Source organism: Pecten maximus, chromosome 4, assembly GCF_902652985.1.
Source record: "Pecten maximus chromosome 4, xPecMax1.1, whole genome shotgun sequence".
NCBI lineage: Eukaryota > Metazoa > Mollusca > Bivalvia > Pectinida > Pectinidae > Pecten > Pecten maximus.
This window is the reverse complement of record NC_047018.1, coordinates 42868316-42884929: the sequence shown is the minus strand read 5'-3', so window position 1 is coordinate 42884929 and position 16614 is coordinate 42868316. Positions and strand designations below refer to the sequence as shown.

At 34.2% G+C, this 16614-nt stretch overlaps 2 protein-coding genes across 2 annotated transcripts; both read left to right on the top strand.

Annotated features, from left to right (window-relative positions):
* The first annotated feature begins 1815 nt into the window (after window positions 1-1815).
* LOC117326152 (glycoprotein 3-alpha-L-fucosyltransferase A-like) lies at window positions 1816-12542 on the top strand. Its single transcript, XM_033882784.1, has 2 exons — window positions 1816-3322; window positions 11915-12542. The coding sequence occupies exons 1-2, from the start codon at window positions 2202-2204 to the stop codon at window positions 12234-12236; spliced, it is 1443 nt and encodes a 480-aa protein (XP_033738675.1). The 5' UTR covers window positions 1816-2201; the 3' UTR covers window positions 12237-12542.
* A 5-nt stretch (window positions 12543-12547) lies between these two features.
* On the top strand, window positions 12548-16048 carry LOC117326151 (glycoprotein 3-alpha-L-fucosyltransferase A-like). Its single transcript, XM_033882782.1, has 2 exons — window positions 12548-13899; window positions 15001-16048. Exons 1-2 carry the CDS (start codon window positions 12668-12670, stop codon window positions 15332-15334), a joined length of 1566 nt encoding a protein of 521 aa, XP_033738673.1. The 5' UTR covers window positions 12548-12667; the 3' UTR covers window positions 15335-16048.
* Window positions 16049-16614: the final 566 nt, after the last annotated feature.

Here is a 16614-nt window from a genome sequence, read left to right as displayed (position 1 = left end):
GTGGATGTGCTCTTTCTGAATTCCATCTACGACTCGTCTAGTATAGAATAGGATATATCCATGTCACAAAGCCGCTTAGAATTCAGTATTCATTTTGTTTTCAAGGAACTATCACTAATATTGTCCTGAATTATGACTTACTACTTCTCCCGGGCATAACCTATTCAAACGTGTCGTCTCGTGGCAATGTCAAAGATCGTAAGCACTCATGCGTACCCGGAAGTATGTGACGATATATTTTAACTGTAACATCTGCTGGACATTGTTTTACAACTGTTCATCAATATTTTTATTTTTATCTATTTGTTATACCTTTAATAACCCACAGTGTCCATTCTAACAAAGTTACACAGTACATATTAACCAAGTTTCCAGACTAGCAAGGCTCTACTCTACACATAAACCAAAGTGTCCAGACTAACAATGTTCCATTGTACATGTACACACAAACCAAAGTTTCCAGACTAACAAGGTTCTACTGTACACACAAACCAAAGTGTCCTGACTAACAAGGTTCTACTGTACACACAAACCAAAGTGTCCAGACTAACAAGGTTCTACTGTACACACAAACCAAAGTGTCCTGACTAACAAGGTTCTACTGTACACACAAACCAAAGTGTCCAGACTAACAAGGTTCTACTGTACACACAAACCAAATTGTCCAGACTAATAAGGTTCTACTGTACACCCAAGCCCAAGTGTCCAGACTAACAAGGTTCTACTGTACACCCAAACCAAAGTGTCCAGACTAACAAGGTTCTACTGTACACCCAAACCAAAGTGTCCAGACTAACAAGGTTCTACTGTACACACAAACCAAAGTGTCCAGACTAACAAGTTTCTACTGTACACCCAAGCCCAAGTGTCCAGACTAACAAGGTTCTACTGTACACCCAAACCAAAGTGTCCAGACTAACAAGGTTCTACTGTACACCCAAACCAAAGTGTCCAGACTAACAAGGTTCTACTGTACACACAAACCAAAGTGTCCAGACTAACAAGGTTCTACTGTACACAGAAACCAAAGTGCCTAGACTAAGAAGGTTCTCCTGTACATACAATCCCAAGTGTCCAGACTAACAAGGTTCTACTGTACACACATACCAAAGTGTCCAGATTAACAAGGTTCTACTGTACACACAAACAAAACTGTCCATACTAACAAGGTTCTACTATACACACAAACCAAAGTGTCCAGATTAACAAGGTTCTACTGTAAACACAAACCAAAGTGTCCAGACTAACAAGGTTCTACTCTACACACAAACCAAAGTGTCCAGACTAACAAGGTTCTACTGTAAACACAAACCAAAGTGTCCAGACTAACAAGGTTCCTCTATACACACAAGCCTAAATCCACAGACGAGCATGGTTGCACTGTACACACAAGCTGAACACACAAGCTAAAGGGTTCTGACTGTCAATGTTCTACTGTTCATGTAAACAAATGGGTCGGGACTGCCAAGATCTCACTATAAATACTAGTGTAATGAACAACAATTATACACAAAAAAATATTTCAGACAACCGAGTTTCAGTGATAAATTCAAACCTTAGCCTCAGGTCTGAGACTTGAGCCAGCCTGCCGTGGACAAGAAATATGTGTATTTCGTCATTTCTGTCAGCCTGATGGAAATACACACGTGTTTTCTTTAAAGCTAAATGTTCAATATTTACACTACATGAAAGCCGGTCGGTGTTTTCGATGTGAGTATATATACCACGGTGTGACACTATCTGTGATCATTGTGTCGATAAGAAACTGACATTCGTTTCAATTTTTAAATACACATCTATTTTTTTTTTTTTTTTTTTTCCCCCTCGCTATGGACCAATGATTGAAGTTTACCAAATTCCTGTGTTTTACACATGTTACCTGGTGAGAGGCGACTTCCTTGTTCATGTTTAATCGGTAACATTAGCCTCGGGTGAGACGGGTATATATCACTGGATCACTCTGCCTGTTCAGATCTCATGAGTGGGGTGTACCGTGGTCTACCTGTGTTTTGTTTTTCTCCGTATTGTAGGATATTTCTGCACCAGAAATCACGGTGTATTCACATCCAATCAGTGGTTACTGTATTCTGCAGACGACATGGTGTTATAAAACCCCATTTTTGTGAATATTCATTGCATATATATATATATGAAATACATACCGAATTGTGTACACTGCATACATCCATCGAATACTTACCATGGGATTTTGGAGAAGAGTATTTTGGACGCGAAATACCAAATGGCAGGAAAAAGTATTTATACTCACAGTCATAATGGTGGTTTTCGTTACAAGCATGATCAATCTGAGGCCACAGATGTTCGTGTCGCAATTGGAACCCAAGTTAACCATGCAAAACCACAGGTTGGATAAGATATTTGTCTCCATTCAACCTCAGTTGGATTTTCAATACAATGATCGTTTTTATTCGCCAGAATTCAATGAAACAAGTTATTGTTTAGACTACTCGAATCCGAGGACAAGGACAGATTTTAAAGTTGGTTTTGACAGGACAGCAAACCCACTTCACCCTATTATGTTCTTTCCACCGGAAGTTAACATCAGTGAAGTAGAAAAGAAACGGATATTACGTCTTCTTCCGGACAGTTTTCTCCACACAAAATCTCAATCTGATCGAGTTTATGAACAACTAGAACATGTACCGCGGACGTATTCAAATAATTCAAAAATAAAAGTTGTGTATATTTGGTATTTGGAACAATGGAAAAACGTCCCAACGGGTTTAGAATTCTTCAAACATTGCAAAGTTAACCGTTGTAGTTTGACCCACGACAGGAAAGCGGAGGCAACAGCGGACGCCGTGGTGTTTGCAAATTCTGGCCATCTACCACGATCGCCACCATTTCAGAAATCGTCTTCAAAACAAATCGCGATTTTAAACATTAATGAAAGCCCTGATAGATCGTGGTCAATGGAAAAATATAAAAACTATTTCAACTGGACAAACACATATCGGGTAGACTCCACCATTTACGATCCATATTTCAAAATCGGACGGGATTGTTGGAAGCCCCCAGTTATTCCAAAGCCTGGTCGAAATTACGCTGAAGGCCGGACTAAGAAGGTAGCTTGGATGGTTTCTAACTGTCACATTGTAAAGAGTGGTCGCATGGATTATGCAAAAGCTTTAGGTAAGCACGTGCAAGTGGACATCTACGGTGGCTGTGGTACATTGTCATGTCCAGCATCTAAGCATCGAGAATGTGTGGAGATGACCAGGAGAGATTACAAGTTCTACCTTTCATTTGAAAACCACAAGTGCCACGACTATTTTACGGAGAAAGTGATGAACGCCTACGAGTAAGTTAATATTACACAATTCAATATTTGATTTTCTGCAATTTATGTTATTCAAACAATTTTAACTCGTTAAATAAATTTATATGAAACATAAAAACATCGCCCAAAGCTTCTAGCCATGTCAGTTTATTGAGTTGGTTTAATAATCATGTGTGATCTTCTATGGCATTAATTATGATACAAACATCAGAATTATTTATACGATCGAGATGTACCTGGTGTCATTATCATTATTACGTCATAATTGATCCACACGATATGGTTCACATTCGCAACATATATAACACAACTCTGTATAAATAACACAACTCTGTATAAATAACACAACTCTGTATAAATAACACAACTCTGTATAGATAACATAACTCTGTATAGATAACACAACTCTGTATAAATAACACAACATATATAACACAACTCTGTATAGATAACATAACTCTGTATAGATAACATAACTCTGTTTAGATAACATAACTCTGTATAAATAACACAACATATATAACACAACTCTGTATAAATAACACAACTCTGTATAGATAACACAACTCTGTATAAATAACACAACATATATAACACAACTCTGTATAGATAACACAACATATATAACACAACTCTGTATAGATAACACAACTCTGTATAGATAACACAACTCTGTATAAATAACACAACATATATAACACAACTCTGTATATATAACACAACATATATAACACAACTCTGTATAAATAACACAACATATATAACACAACTCTGTATAAATAACACAACATATATAACACAACTCTGTATAGATAACACAACTCTGTATAAATAACACAACTCTGTATAAATAACACAACTCTGTATAAATAACACAACATATATAACACAACTCTGTATAAATAACACAACTCTGTATAGATAACACAACTCTGTATAGATAACACAACATATATTACACAACTCTGTATAGATAACACAACTCTGTATAAATAACACAACTCTGTATAAATAACACAACATATATAACACAACTCTGTATAAATAACACAACTCTGTATAGATAACACAACTCTGTATAGATAACACAACATATATTACACAACTCTGTATAGATAACACAACTCTGTATAGATAACACAACTCTGTATAGATAACATAACTCTGTATAAATAACACAACTCTGTATAGATAACATAACTCTGTATAAATAACACAACTCTGTATAGATAACATAACTCTGTATAGATAACACAACTCTGTATAAATAACACAACATATATAACACAACTCTGTATAGATAACATAACTCTGTATAGATAACACAACTCTGTATAAATAACAACATATATAACACAACTCTGTATAGATAACACAACATAAATTACACAACTCTGTATAGATAACACAGCATATATAACACAACTCTGTATAAATAACACAACATATATAACACAACTCTGTATAAATAACACAACATATATAACACAACTCTGTATAGATAACATAACTCTGTATAGATAACACAACATAGATAACACAACTCTGTATAAATAACACAACATATATAACACAACTCTGTATAGATAACATAACTCTGTATAGATAACACAACATATATAACACAACTCTGTATAGATAACATAACTCTGTATAGATAACACAACATATATAACACAACTCTGTATAAATAACACAACTCTGTATATATAACACAACTCTGTATAAATAACACAACATATATAACACAACTCTGTATAGATAACATAACTCTGTATAGATAACACAACATATATAACACAACTCTGTATAAATAACACAACTCTGTATATATAACACAACTCTGTATAAATAACACAACATATATAACACAACTCTGTATAAATAACACAACATAAATTACACAACTCTGTATATATAACACAACTCTGTATAGATAACACAACACTGTATAGATAACACAACACTGTATAGATAACACAACTCTGTATAGATAACACAACTCTGTATAGATAACACAACTCTGTATAAATAACACAACATATATAACACAACTCTGTATAGATAACACAACTCTGTATAGATAACACAACACTGTATAGATAACACAACTCTGTATAGATAACACAACTCTGTATATATAACACAACTCTGTATAGATAACACAACACTGTATAGATAACACAACACAGCATAAATCACACAGCTCTGTATAGATAACACAACATATATAACACAACTCTGTATAAATAACACAACATATATAACACAACTCTGTATAGATAACACAACTCTGCATAGATAACACAACATGTATAACACAACTCTGTATAGATAACAAAACATGTATAACACAACTCTGTATAGATAACACAACATATATAACACAACTCTGTATAGATAACACAACATATATAACACAACATAGATAACACAACTCTGTATATATAACACAACTCTGTATAGATAACACAACTCTGTATATATAACACAAATCTGTATAGATAACACAACATATATAACACAACTCTGTATAGATAATACAACTCTGTATAGATAACACAACTCTGTATAGATAACACAACTCTGTATAGATAACACAACTCTGTATATATAACACAACTCTGTATAGATAACACAACACTGTATAGATAACACAACACAACATAAATCACACAGCTCTGTATAGATAACACAACATATATAACACAACTCTGTATATATAACACAGCTTTGTATAGATAACACAACACAACATATATAACACAACTCTGTATAGATAACACAACATAAATAACACATACTCTGTATAGATAACACAACATATATAACACAAATCTGTATAAATAACACAACATATATAACACAACATATATAACACAACATATATAACACAACTCTGTATAGATAACACAACATAAATAACACATACTCTGTATAAATAACACAACATATATAACATAACTCTGTATAGATAACACAACTCTGTATAGATAACACAACATATATAACACAACTCTGTATAGATAGCACAACATAAATAACACATACTCTGTATAGATAACACAACTCTGTATAGACAACACAACATAAATAACACATACTCTGTATAGATAACACAACTCTGTATAGACAACACAACATATAACACATACTCTGTATAGATAACATAAGATGTAACACAAATCTGTATAGATAACACAACATAGATAACGCAATGTCATTATAAAAGTAAAACAACATAAATTACACAAGACAACAAAATAACTCATCATGACATGAGTATTTAACACATTACAAAGACTGTCAAACACAAAGCGCACACGAAGTGTATAATCTTGTAATCGACACTGTCCTTGGGAACGCCGAAAAACATATTGACATAAATGCGTCTGTAGATGTTTTTTTTATCTTTATCTAATCATGATGCCTACAGTTTAACGAGCTTCCCCTGTCTTTACCTGTAATCAGACAGGTATAAATCAGGTGGCGCAGTGTTTACGTACTCGCCTATCATACTGACCGGAGTTCCGGTTACCTGACCAAGCGTGACTAGGTCCGAGCGTCAATGAACCGAACAGGTGGGCTTTCTCCGGGTTTTTTTTAGTTTAAACATATTTTATTGTATCATAAATATACAAAGGGGTCGAGCACAAGTTTTCCAACTTATATAAAGCCCTTTCCCAAAACAGTGTACAATACAAATCATCTTCGCTAGCCAAGGCTTCTGATTACGTTACACTCCACGAGTGTAACGCAATCAGAAGCCTTGGCTAGCGAAGATGAATACAAATATACATAAATTGATTTTATTTTTGAAGAAGAGTAGAGATATGGTGATAAGTAGAGGGAAACGGAGGAAGAGAATTAAGAAGTCTCCTTCATTTACAATTTAATTTACAACTTTTTAAGAATAATTCAAGAAAGTTTTAAATATTCATTTTTAGACAGAGTGAGTGATCTTTCTCGACTCAGCTGACATTTGTTGACATTACACTATTCCATACTTTCAGCTGCTCAATGTTCATCACATCTCATGCCATGTTTTGCTTTCATCGTTGTCTTTCCTTTCCTTCTGATATATCCGTTTCGCAAATGCCATATGGATCGAGAAAGATCAAAGACACTGTCGTAAGTAATATATACATATATATCATTGAAGGTACTCCGGTTTCCTTCCACATTGAAATTCCTTTCATCCAGGCAATCAGGGGTTACTTATATTAGTTTAAATAACTAGTTTCGCAACCATTGTAAAATAGATAGTTTATCATTTCGTACAGGCAATATACCGAACACGGAATATGAGACCATTTTTCTTTTCCCGTATTTCTTTTTTTTTCTTTCTTTCTTTTCTTTCTTTCTTTTCTTTATACTGTATTAAACTTTTACATTTCTGAAATCACAAGCATATCACATCTTGCAACAGCAGTTTGTATATCCATATTTGCATTACTACATTATCTAATTCTCTTAACAAGAATAAATTTGATGTACAGAGAAAACATGCTATTTACAACATTTAAACAAATTAGTACACAGTGTATTGGCGGACAAATTATAAGACTTTTTAAACAAAACTTTCAAAGATTAAGATTACAATTAAACATATTATGGTTATGTCTCCAAAACTCGACATCGCCAGCCACCACTGGACTACACGTGGTTGTATAACCACTATATTTGAATCCGCATGTTAGTTTTTCACCGGAAAAAAAACGAGGGTTGGGGGGGGGGGGGGGGGGGGGTATATTCGAGACACCGGTACTTCACCCGAAGAAAACTTTAACGGCTATCTACGGTTAATGTGTGTATACACAAAGGTCATTTAAATATACATAGGTATATTTATAAGTGCTATTTTCTGTATGAAACCTTATATTAGCCTAATTTCTTATTTGAGAAAACAAACGTTTCGGGGACGAACCAACATTTCGATGACTTGGACAATAGTACAGTATATATTGCATTATGGTTACGGCTCACAGGATAACCAACATTCAGGTTTGAAATTGTAATTTAACAGTGGATTTTATAAGCTCAGTATTGTGATACTTAATTGGTGCACAACAAAGAAATTATTACCGTGGTCAGGATCATGTCCGAATGAGTGTGCCCAGCCCGTCTCTATGTCAACAGCTAATATTGGGTTCATGAACTAGTATAATTCTACACGACGATCTTATCACAAAATACAAACATGAGTAAGACATTTTTCGATGAACCCTGTAACCTATTAATCTTTTGTATTTGAAAAGGCACCATTTGAAAAAGTGACAATATATAGTATCACCTAAATGTTTGTTCTTTATGGTGGTCTCACGTTACACGATATATTGTATTTGTTGAATGTTGTGAATATGTTTCTCTATACATTGAACTTTTGTAAAGAGATTGAATGAAGAAAGTTGAAAGTTAAAGTAAAAAGGCGAGAGGGGAAGCGTCAAACTGTCACTGATTTCATTATTTTCGACGCTCAATAGCCTTACAGTTATAGAATTTTTGTGGTTTTTGTTGTTATTGATGAGCCCGTTTTACACGAAATTATACTACCATGACAGGTGATCTTGGAGTAAAATAACACGTGATGTCTGGGGAGCAGACTATATCGGTTAGGTGTTATTATAACGTTGTTTATCGATTTGAATAGACCAGTGTCTCTCCAGGCATTTTTTGTTTGTCCGTTGTCGAGATAAATTAATGGAGTGGCTTGTCGTGTGTAATTCCGGGTCCATGACGTGAAGAGCTAGTTAGAAACCGTCCCATCATTTATAGACAACGTCCTTGTATTAACACAGCTGTTACCAGGTCGCATAAACTTTAAAAATCTTAAAGAGTATCTTTGACATGATCATGAAACTTGAAAATAACACATAACTATATATATCGATTTGTTATTTCTTATTTCCAATCAATAAAGCTTAAACTGTTTTGAAACAAATATTTAATCAATATTTATCAACTTTTTAAAGTACCTCTGTTTCGATCGTGCACGAACAGTTGACAATAGCATGATACAAACTTTACAAGTCAGCGGAATCTTCGTTTGGGGATAGATCTAGTTAAAAAGTGAACTTCGTATTAAATGTACCAGAGGGAAATGTATTGGGGGGGGGGGGGGGGGGGGGGGGGGGGGTCATGATTACTTAATTTAGCATTAAATAGACTTAAATATATCTGAGAATAGTACTTTTCTAGCAAATTAAGCAAGCAGTGGAAATAATGAATGTGATTCCTCCTCCTATGAATTGCAGATTTTGTAAAGTCTAAATATCTTGATTGATGCTTTCCCAGTTGAATTCGAATATGATCTTCCAATGTGACTCGGTACGCTGTTTTTTAAAGCAAGTCCATCATGACTAGCTGAAACGGTATAGGGGACAAACTAGAACAGAACATTTCATCAAGATGAAAACTGAGTGCCACTGAATAAATAGGTTATATTGAGTACCTACCGATTAATAGCTCTGTAGCCCTTGTGACCTCTACTGAAGCGTGACGAGGGTTTACTTATATCTACTTATATCTAATATAACGCGCGAATCTGACGGTCCATACGTATTCAAATAACTGCTCAAAACATGCATTTCATTTCAGCTAACTCTTAGCACGCATAACACGTAATTGTTTTATTTTATCACTAGTAAAAATTATAATTTCATATTATAAACTATATAAAAACTATTTAATACTTGCTGGATTTTGACAGCAAATTGTCTTTACACTGCGTTTTGTAATTTTGAGGATAAAAAAGTACGTAAATAAATTATTTACATTATGTCTATGTTTCGACATACGTTAATGACTTTATATTGTATAAATAATGGAGAGTTTGCCTTCTACAAAATCAAGAAAGTGAGAGGAAATCAATTTGCAAGTCCAATTAACATAAGCAAAACAACAGACTAAATAGTATGGTATAATGTGATTTATTACATTTTTACCAGTGAAATATCAAAAATTATTCATTCTATAAAAGTGATATTTTTCACTAGTGAAGAATATCATATTTTTCACTAGTGAAAAATATCACTTTTGCTGATTTGACCAATCAAATTAATGATTAGAAAATACCAAAATAATTGACCAATCAGAAAGCCCGACATATATGTCAGCACCTGGACAGGGGAAACTACTTTTTTTGTTTACAAATTATCGCTGTAGTCCTAGTTAGCATACGGGGTAGGGTTTTCGTTGATAAAAAATGTAATAAACAGAATATCTAACAGTGTCTTCAGTAAAACCAAATATATTTCACTCGTGTGGCTAATATTTTGATATTTTTCAAAAAAAAATATCAAAATATTAGCCCCACTCGTGAAAGATATTTGGTATTACTGAAGACACTGTTAGATACCCTCTATATATTGACAGAAATTAGCAGTCACCAGATTCGGGGTTACTGAGGAACAGTTGTTGTTAAACTATATGAAACTGAAATGTCAGATAAAAAAATATTGGATAACGCTAAAGACACAAAAAGGTTTTAAAGAAATCTGATGAAAATTGACAGATATAGATAATTCCTTTGAACTAAATTATGTCTTCCGGTCGATCTTAACATATATATAAACTGAACGAACAAATAATTCTGACGACAAGCTCTGAAACAGCGGCTATGCTTCCGATGATCGGATTAAGCAGTTTCGGCCATAGTGTGGAATTAGCACACGGATTTTGAGTGATTTTAAAGTTAAAATTTGTTTTAAAGCTTTATTTTATGAACTTTATACAGTTAACTGTTGACAGTAATCCCCTGTTTATTTTTATTTTCCACAACAGCTGTTCTGTGTCCACTACATGAGACAAATATGTTGCTTTTTTATTTCGTCCCGGCGCCGTATAATCAACTAAATTCTGAAATATTTCTAATATACTGTATTTACTTCGATATTATATGACGTATTTTAAACAAACCCGAAATAGCATTTCATTGTGCCGCTTTCTTTTTTTGTTCAACAATAATTAATTTTACTAAATAAACACACCAGCAAAAACATCTTAATATGTAAACAAGAGCAACATCATATTTTTTATTTATATTATTGTTATATATATATGTATCAATTGTTCTAGAATTTATTTCATTGCACGGAAGAGAAGGTGTCGGGCGATAAGCATGTTTCAGGGTTAGATGAAGATACATGTATAAACCAATTCGTCTTCACGAAAATATTTATTTGTATATCATCGTTAAAGGGGCATTCCTTCGTTCGGACATCAGAATCTATGTCCGAACGATGATCATATGAGTGTTTCTGCCTACATGTAATGAAATAAACCCCGAAATAAACAGGAAAAGGCATATCGTATAAAAAATACATTATGTCTTTGCGGCAATTAGTGATACTTCGGGTCGAATTAAGAATGTTCAGGACTTAATACTCGAAGAACTTTGGTTTATCTTGAGAGTAAAACGGACGCATTAGTGTAAAGATTATAGCTGTTACTACTTGGAAAAAATACATCTTTTCCAGTAAGTTTAATTTTGACGACCTAAACTTTATTCAAACGAATTAATGCCCCTTTAATATTTAACTACGGTATATAATAATTGTGTCGTAATTTGACGTTTAATTGTAGACTAATAATATATAATTTTTTTGTTTTCAGCGCGGAGCTGGTACCAATAGTATTAGGAGCAAGAAAGGAAGATTATGCTCAAGTACTTCCTAAACATTCCTATATCCACATAGAAGATTTCGAATCACCAGAAAAATTAGGAGAATATCTCAACCTTCTAGACAAAAATGATACACTTTATAATGAATATTTCAAATGGAAAGAGACAGGAGATAAAATTATGGACGATTTAAATTGGTGCCGGGTCTGTACACTTTTACATGAAACGTCACTTCCTGTCATGTGGTATGAAGACATTCAAAGATGGTGGAAGCCTGACGGGGTCTGCAATGGTGCTAAAACCTGGGCATGACATTTATATTATTGATTATAAAAATAGGGAAATAGAATATTTTAAAACTTGACAATGAGTGAAAAAGGGGGATTTAATATACATTTGTCTAAAATATTGTTGCATAAATTTATCGTCATGCCGTTCAATTGCATAAACTGGGTCGATAAATTGTCATTGAGGTAGCGGAAGGTACTCTTCAAGATTGATTAATGCCTGGAGCGGTTGGCATACCCGGATGTATCCATATCTGTTCAAGTAACTAAGGTCAGTGGAGCCTTAGGCAGTACTGACTGGAGAGAAGAAATATCGAGTGTTAGGTAGAGCCGAGCTATTTTCCCGTGGGCAAGTTCGACCCAAGGCTGAATAATTGTTGCAAAAACACCAGGAAGTATGGGGTATACTATTTTACGCCTCACACGACTGAACCATTTTTCCGGATTTAGCCGAATATGAAACGAGTGTCTGTGTCGTGTGTTAGATGGTTACCAACACTCCTACCTGTAATTGTGGGTGTTTGGTTTTTAATTCTCATTTGCATTGTCTATAGAACAAATTTTTCACACAGACACATATCTTTACAAAAAAGGATTTCGGAAACGTACATTTTCGATATTGAATACGATTCAACAAAACATACTGAAAATACTATTTTTCACGTGGAACCGTGGAATTATGATTATGACTCGGACGATGAAACATTTACAACTCCATTGCCGCAAAGTGCTGTGTCAACTCCATCATCTCCGTCGACATCTAATAAAATAACAACGCAACCTTCTCCGGAAATATCAAGCACAATGCCAGTTCGGAAACTTGTGCAAACCACTAATTCCCCAGGAAGGACGTTCAAGAAAATGGTGACATCTGATTTGTTTTATTCAAAGTTCGCCGACGAATTTGATCATGATAAACCTCATGACATAATGGATCTTCTACCTGATCGGACAAACATCTTAGACATTTCAACTCCTGGTAAAGAATTCAGAAAATATAACGCCGGACGAATTGTACATCAATTAAACCACATGTCAAGCGAGTATAACTCCACCAATGTCAAGGTCATATATCTCTCTGGTAACAAAGGTTATTGGCACCATACTCCAGGAATGTCAGCGTTTGAGCAGTGTCATATAAACGCTTGTACGATAACATACGATGCAAAGCAGGGACCAAACGCTGACGCGTTGGTGTTTAGCAATCCAGGACAACTTCCACGGAAACCCCCATTTCGGAGGAAGTCTCCGAAACAAATATGGGTGATATCTATGATTGAAAGCCCAATGAATACGAAGATGCTGAAAAATTATAACGGATTGTTTAATTGGACCATGACATACCGAACGAATTCAGTGATAGAAACACCGTATTTTAAATATCAGAAATATAAAAACAGTTTTATCAAGCCAAATGCGGAGATAAATTATGCCAAAGGAAAGACTAAAAAGGTTGCATGGATGGTTTCCAACTGTATAATGTCAAGAAGTGGCAGGATAAGCTATGCTAAAAATCTTGCAAAACATATTGAAGTAGATATCTATGGCGCATGCGGAACAAAAAGTTGTCCCAAGAAAGAGGATAAAAAGTGTTTACACATGCTTGAGACTGATTACAAATTTTACCTGGCGTTCGAAAACACCAAATGTCTGGATTACGTCACAGAAAAGGCCGTTAAAGCACTAGAGTAAGTGATTTGTATACATAATAGTAACTCGAAATTAAACTTTGACCTTCGTTAGGAAATACACTACAGTTTAATTGTTATAAACAAAAGCTAGCACTATTTACGTTACATGTACTTAATATTTCATAATTACTCTATATATTTCTTATCTCGTATTTACGATAGTTTTAGTTACACCATAGTTGCAATATACTACGTAATTACCACGGTTATCTCCTAGTGAACCGTAATCATATAGTTACCACATAGATACCACAAAGTTACCACATAGTTACCACATGGTAACGACGTAGTATTACATAGTTACCACATAGTTACCACATGGTAACGACGTAGTATTACATAGTTACCACATAGTTACCACATGGTAACGACGTAGTATTACATAGTTACCACATAGTTACCACATGGTAACGACGTAGTATTATATAGTTACCACATGGTAACGACGTAGTTATAACAAAGTTACGACGTAGTTATCGCATAGTAACCACCTAGTTACGACGTAGTTATTATAGTTACCACAAAAATACGACATAGCTACCACGTTATATCGCATAGTTGCGACGTAGTTACCAAGTAATCATCCCGATGTACTGGCATATTACCCAATATTTTTGTTCTATACCTATTTATAATTTCAAATATCGTCTATGGACAAAATAACAAAATAATATAATAGCCAATAGACTAAGTAACAGTATTTCACGCTTAACGTTTAATATTCTACGTCTATTTAAGTATCATCTGTTATTTTGAATTAATATGAATTATTTTCAACGCTTTAGAAGGTGCAAGAAATTCTTGTGTGACATATTTCTCCATCCAACCTCCATTCCAACAACAATACTGAATTCCTTCATTACTTACCTTAGTGTCGGTACCAAAATGTCACCTGTAAATTATCAGCGAAATGTTCAAAGATATATTTTGTATGTATGACTACAAAAAATTCGAATTAACGTGTTTTATTGCAAGCGTCATTATGACTTTGCTGTGATAGACTATTTAAACATTTATTGATTTATTTGTTTGCTTTATAAACTTATGCAGTTTTAATTACCATGAATAACGATATTCTTTTGGGTTGTTTTTTTTCAGAAATAAGGTGATACCAGTGGTGTTAGGTGCTTCGAAGGCCACGTATCAGTCAATTCTTCCAACCGGATCTTTCATTCATGTGGAGGACTTCCGCTCTCCAGAGGAACTTGCGCAACATTTACACCGATTGGATAAAAATGATACCATGTACAATGAGTACTTCCGGTGGCGTGAGCAAGGAGAGTTCATAGAAACAAAACCATGGTGTCGCTTATGTGGACTTCTCCATGAACCTCTCCTACCGCCCGTGTGGTATGATAACATCGAAAACTGGTGGCGGCCAAAGAATGTTTGTATCGACAAATCTGATTGGACAGATAAGAAAGCGTCCTAACATTAAAGTTCGTTGATCTTGAATGTCAATGGTGTGTATCTGGGAAAGGAACACACTTGCAATTGTATCTTAATCAAACTTAATCAGAAAAAAAATTAAAAGTTAGGTTAACAGTGCGCCAGTTATAAGCTTATAAAGTTATCTTTTATTCTCGAAAATGAATAAGTATCGATCATATCATTCAATATACAATGTATTTCTTCTTCACAAATGTTGATAATATAATAACCTAAATATCGTTATTTGTAAAGATGCTTAACTCCATCGACATAATTACAGACAAAAAGAGTCAGAGAATACGTTGACAATAGAGGAATGTGTTCCGACGTCTACCAACATAACCTCGCTTAACATCTCGGACATCTTTAGCTATGCAATTTCTAATGCTGTTTTAGAATCTATCAAAGTTCTGCCTTGTCTCTGCTTTTATCAACGTCCATTAACTAAGGAAATTCCTTTAATTTTCCATGGAAAAAGCACCATTGGACTTAAGAGGATCACAAACTTCGCAATGCAATGAAAATTGTTAGTGAAGGAGTTAAGGTTATTGATGAAACTGGGTCCCATTTTTTTTTTTTTTTTTCAGTCATTTTCTTTATGATTGTGCGTTCTGTGTGAGTTTGGATTTTGTGATGTTACTGTACGTAATGAAATTATGCAAAGACAAGTGAAGAGCCTATATTTTCATAAATTAAATGCTTAATTGTTTATATTGATAGGTGTTTTGGGTGCTATTTTGCTCGTTGAAGTTGCGAAAACTTCAGTATGTATAATGTCAGTTACGTGTTGATGTGCAATAGAAGAGACAGAACGTTATGGACATACTTGATCAGGGATAAGTCATAAATCATTCCCTTAACGGTGTGATGAAATAATTGAAATTTCAGCACTTGTAGTTGTTATCAGAGTGCCAAAATCTAAATTTGGCAATATTTTGTTGGATATTTTGTCTTCGCCGAAGCCCCATCCGTGTTTGAGAAAGTATCTGCATCATTTCTGATCAATCTTGAAATATTTAATTGGGATTACTGCTATAGTTCCGATATAGGTTTGGCAGTTGGTCCTTATAAAACGACAATCTTTGGGAATACAAATGTATCGAAAATACATATGTTGTGGATGCCTTAAAACGACAATATTTGGGAATACAAATGAATCTTAAATACATACATTATATGTATGTTGTGGGTGTCTTTTATTGTTGTGTTCATTTTGAAATATTTATGCATATTTAAGGTTACCAATTCTGATCTCATTTCTTTTGTTATATTTCACTCTCT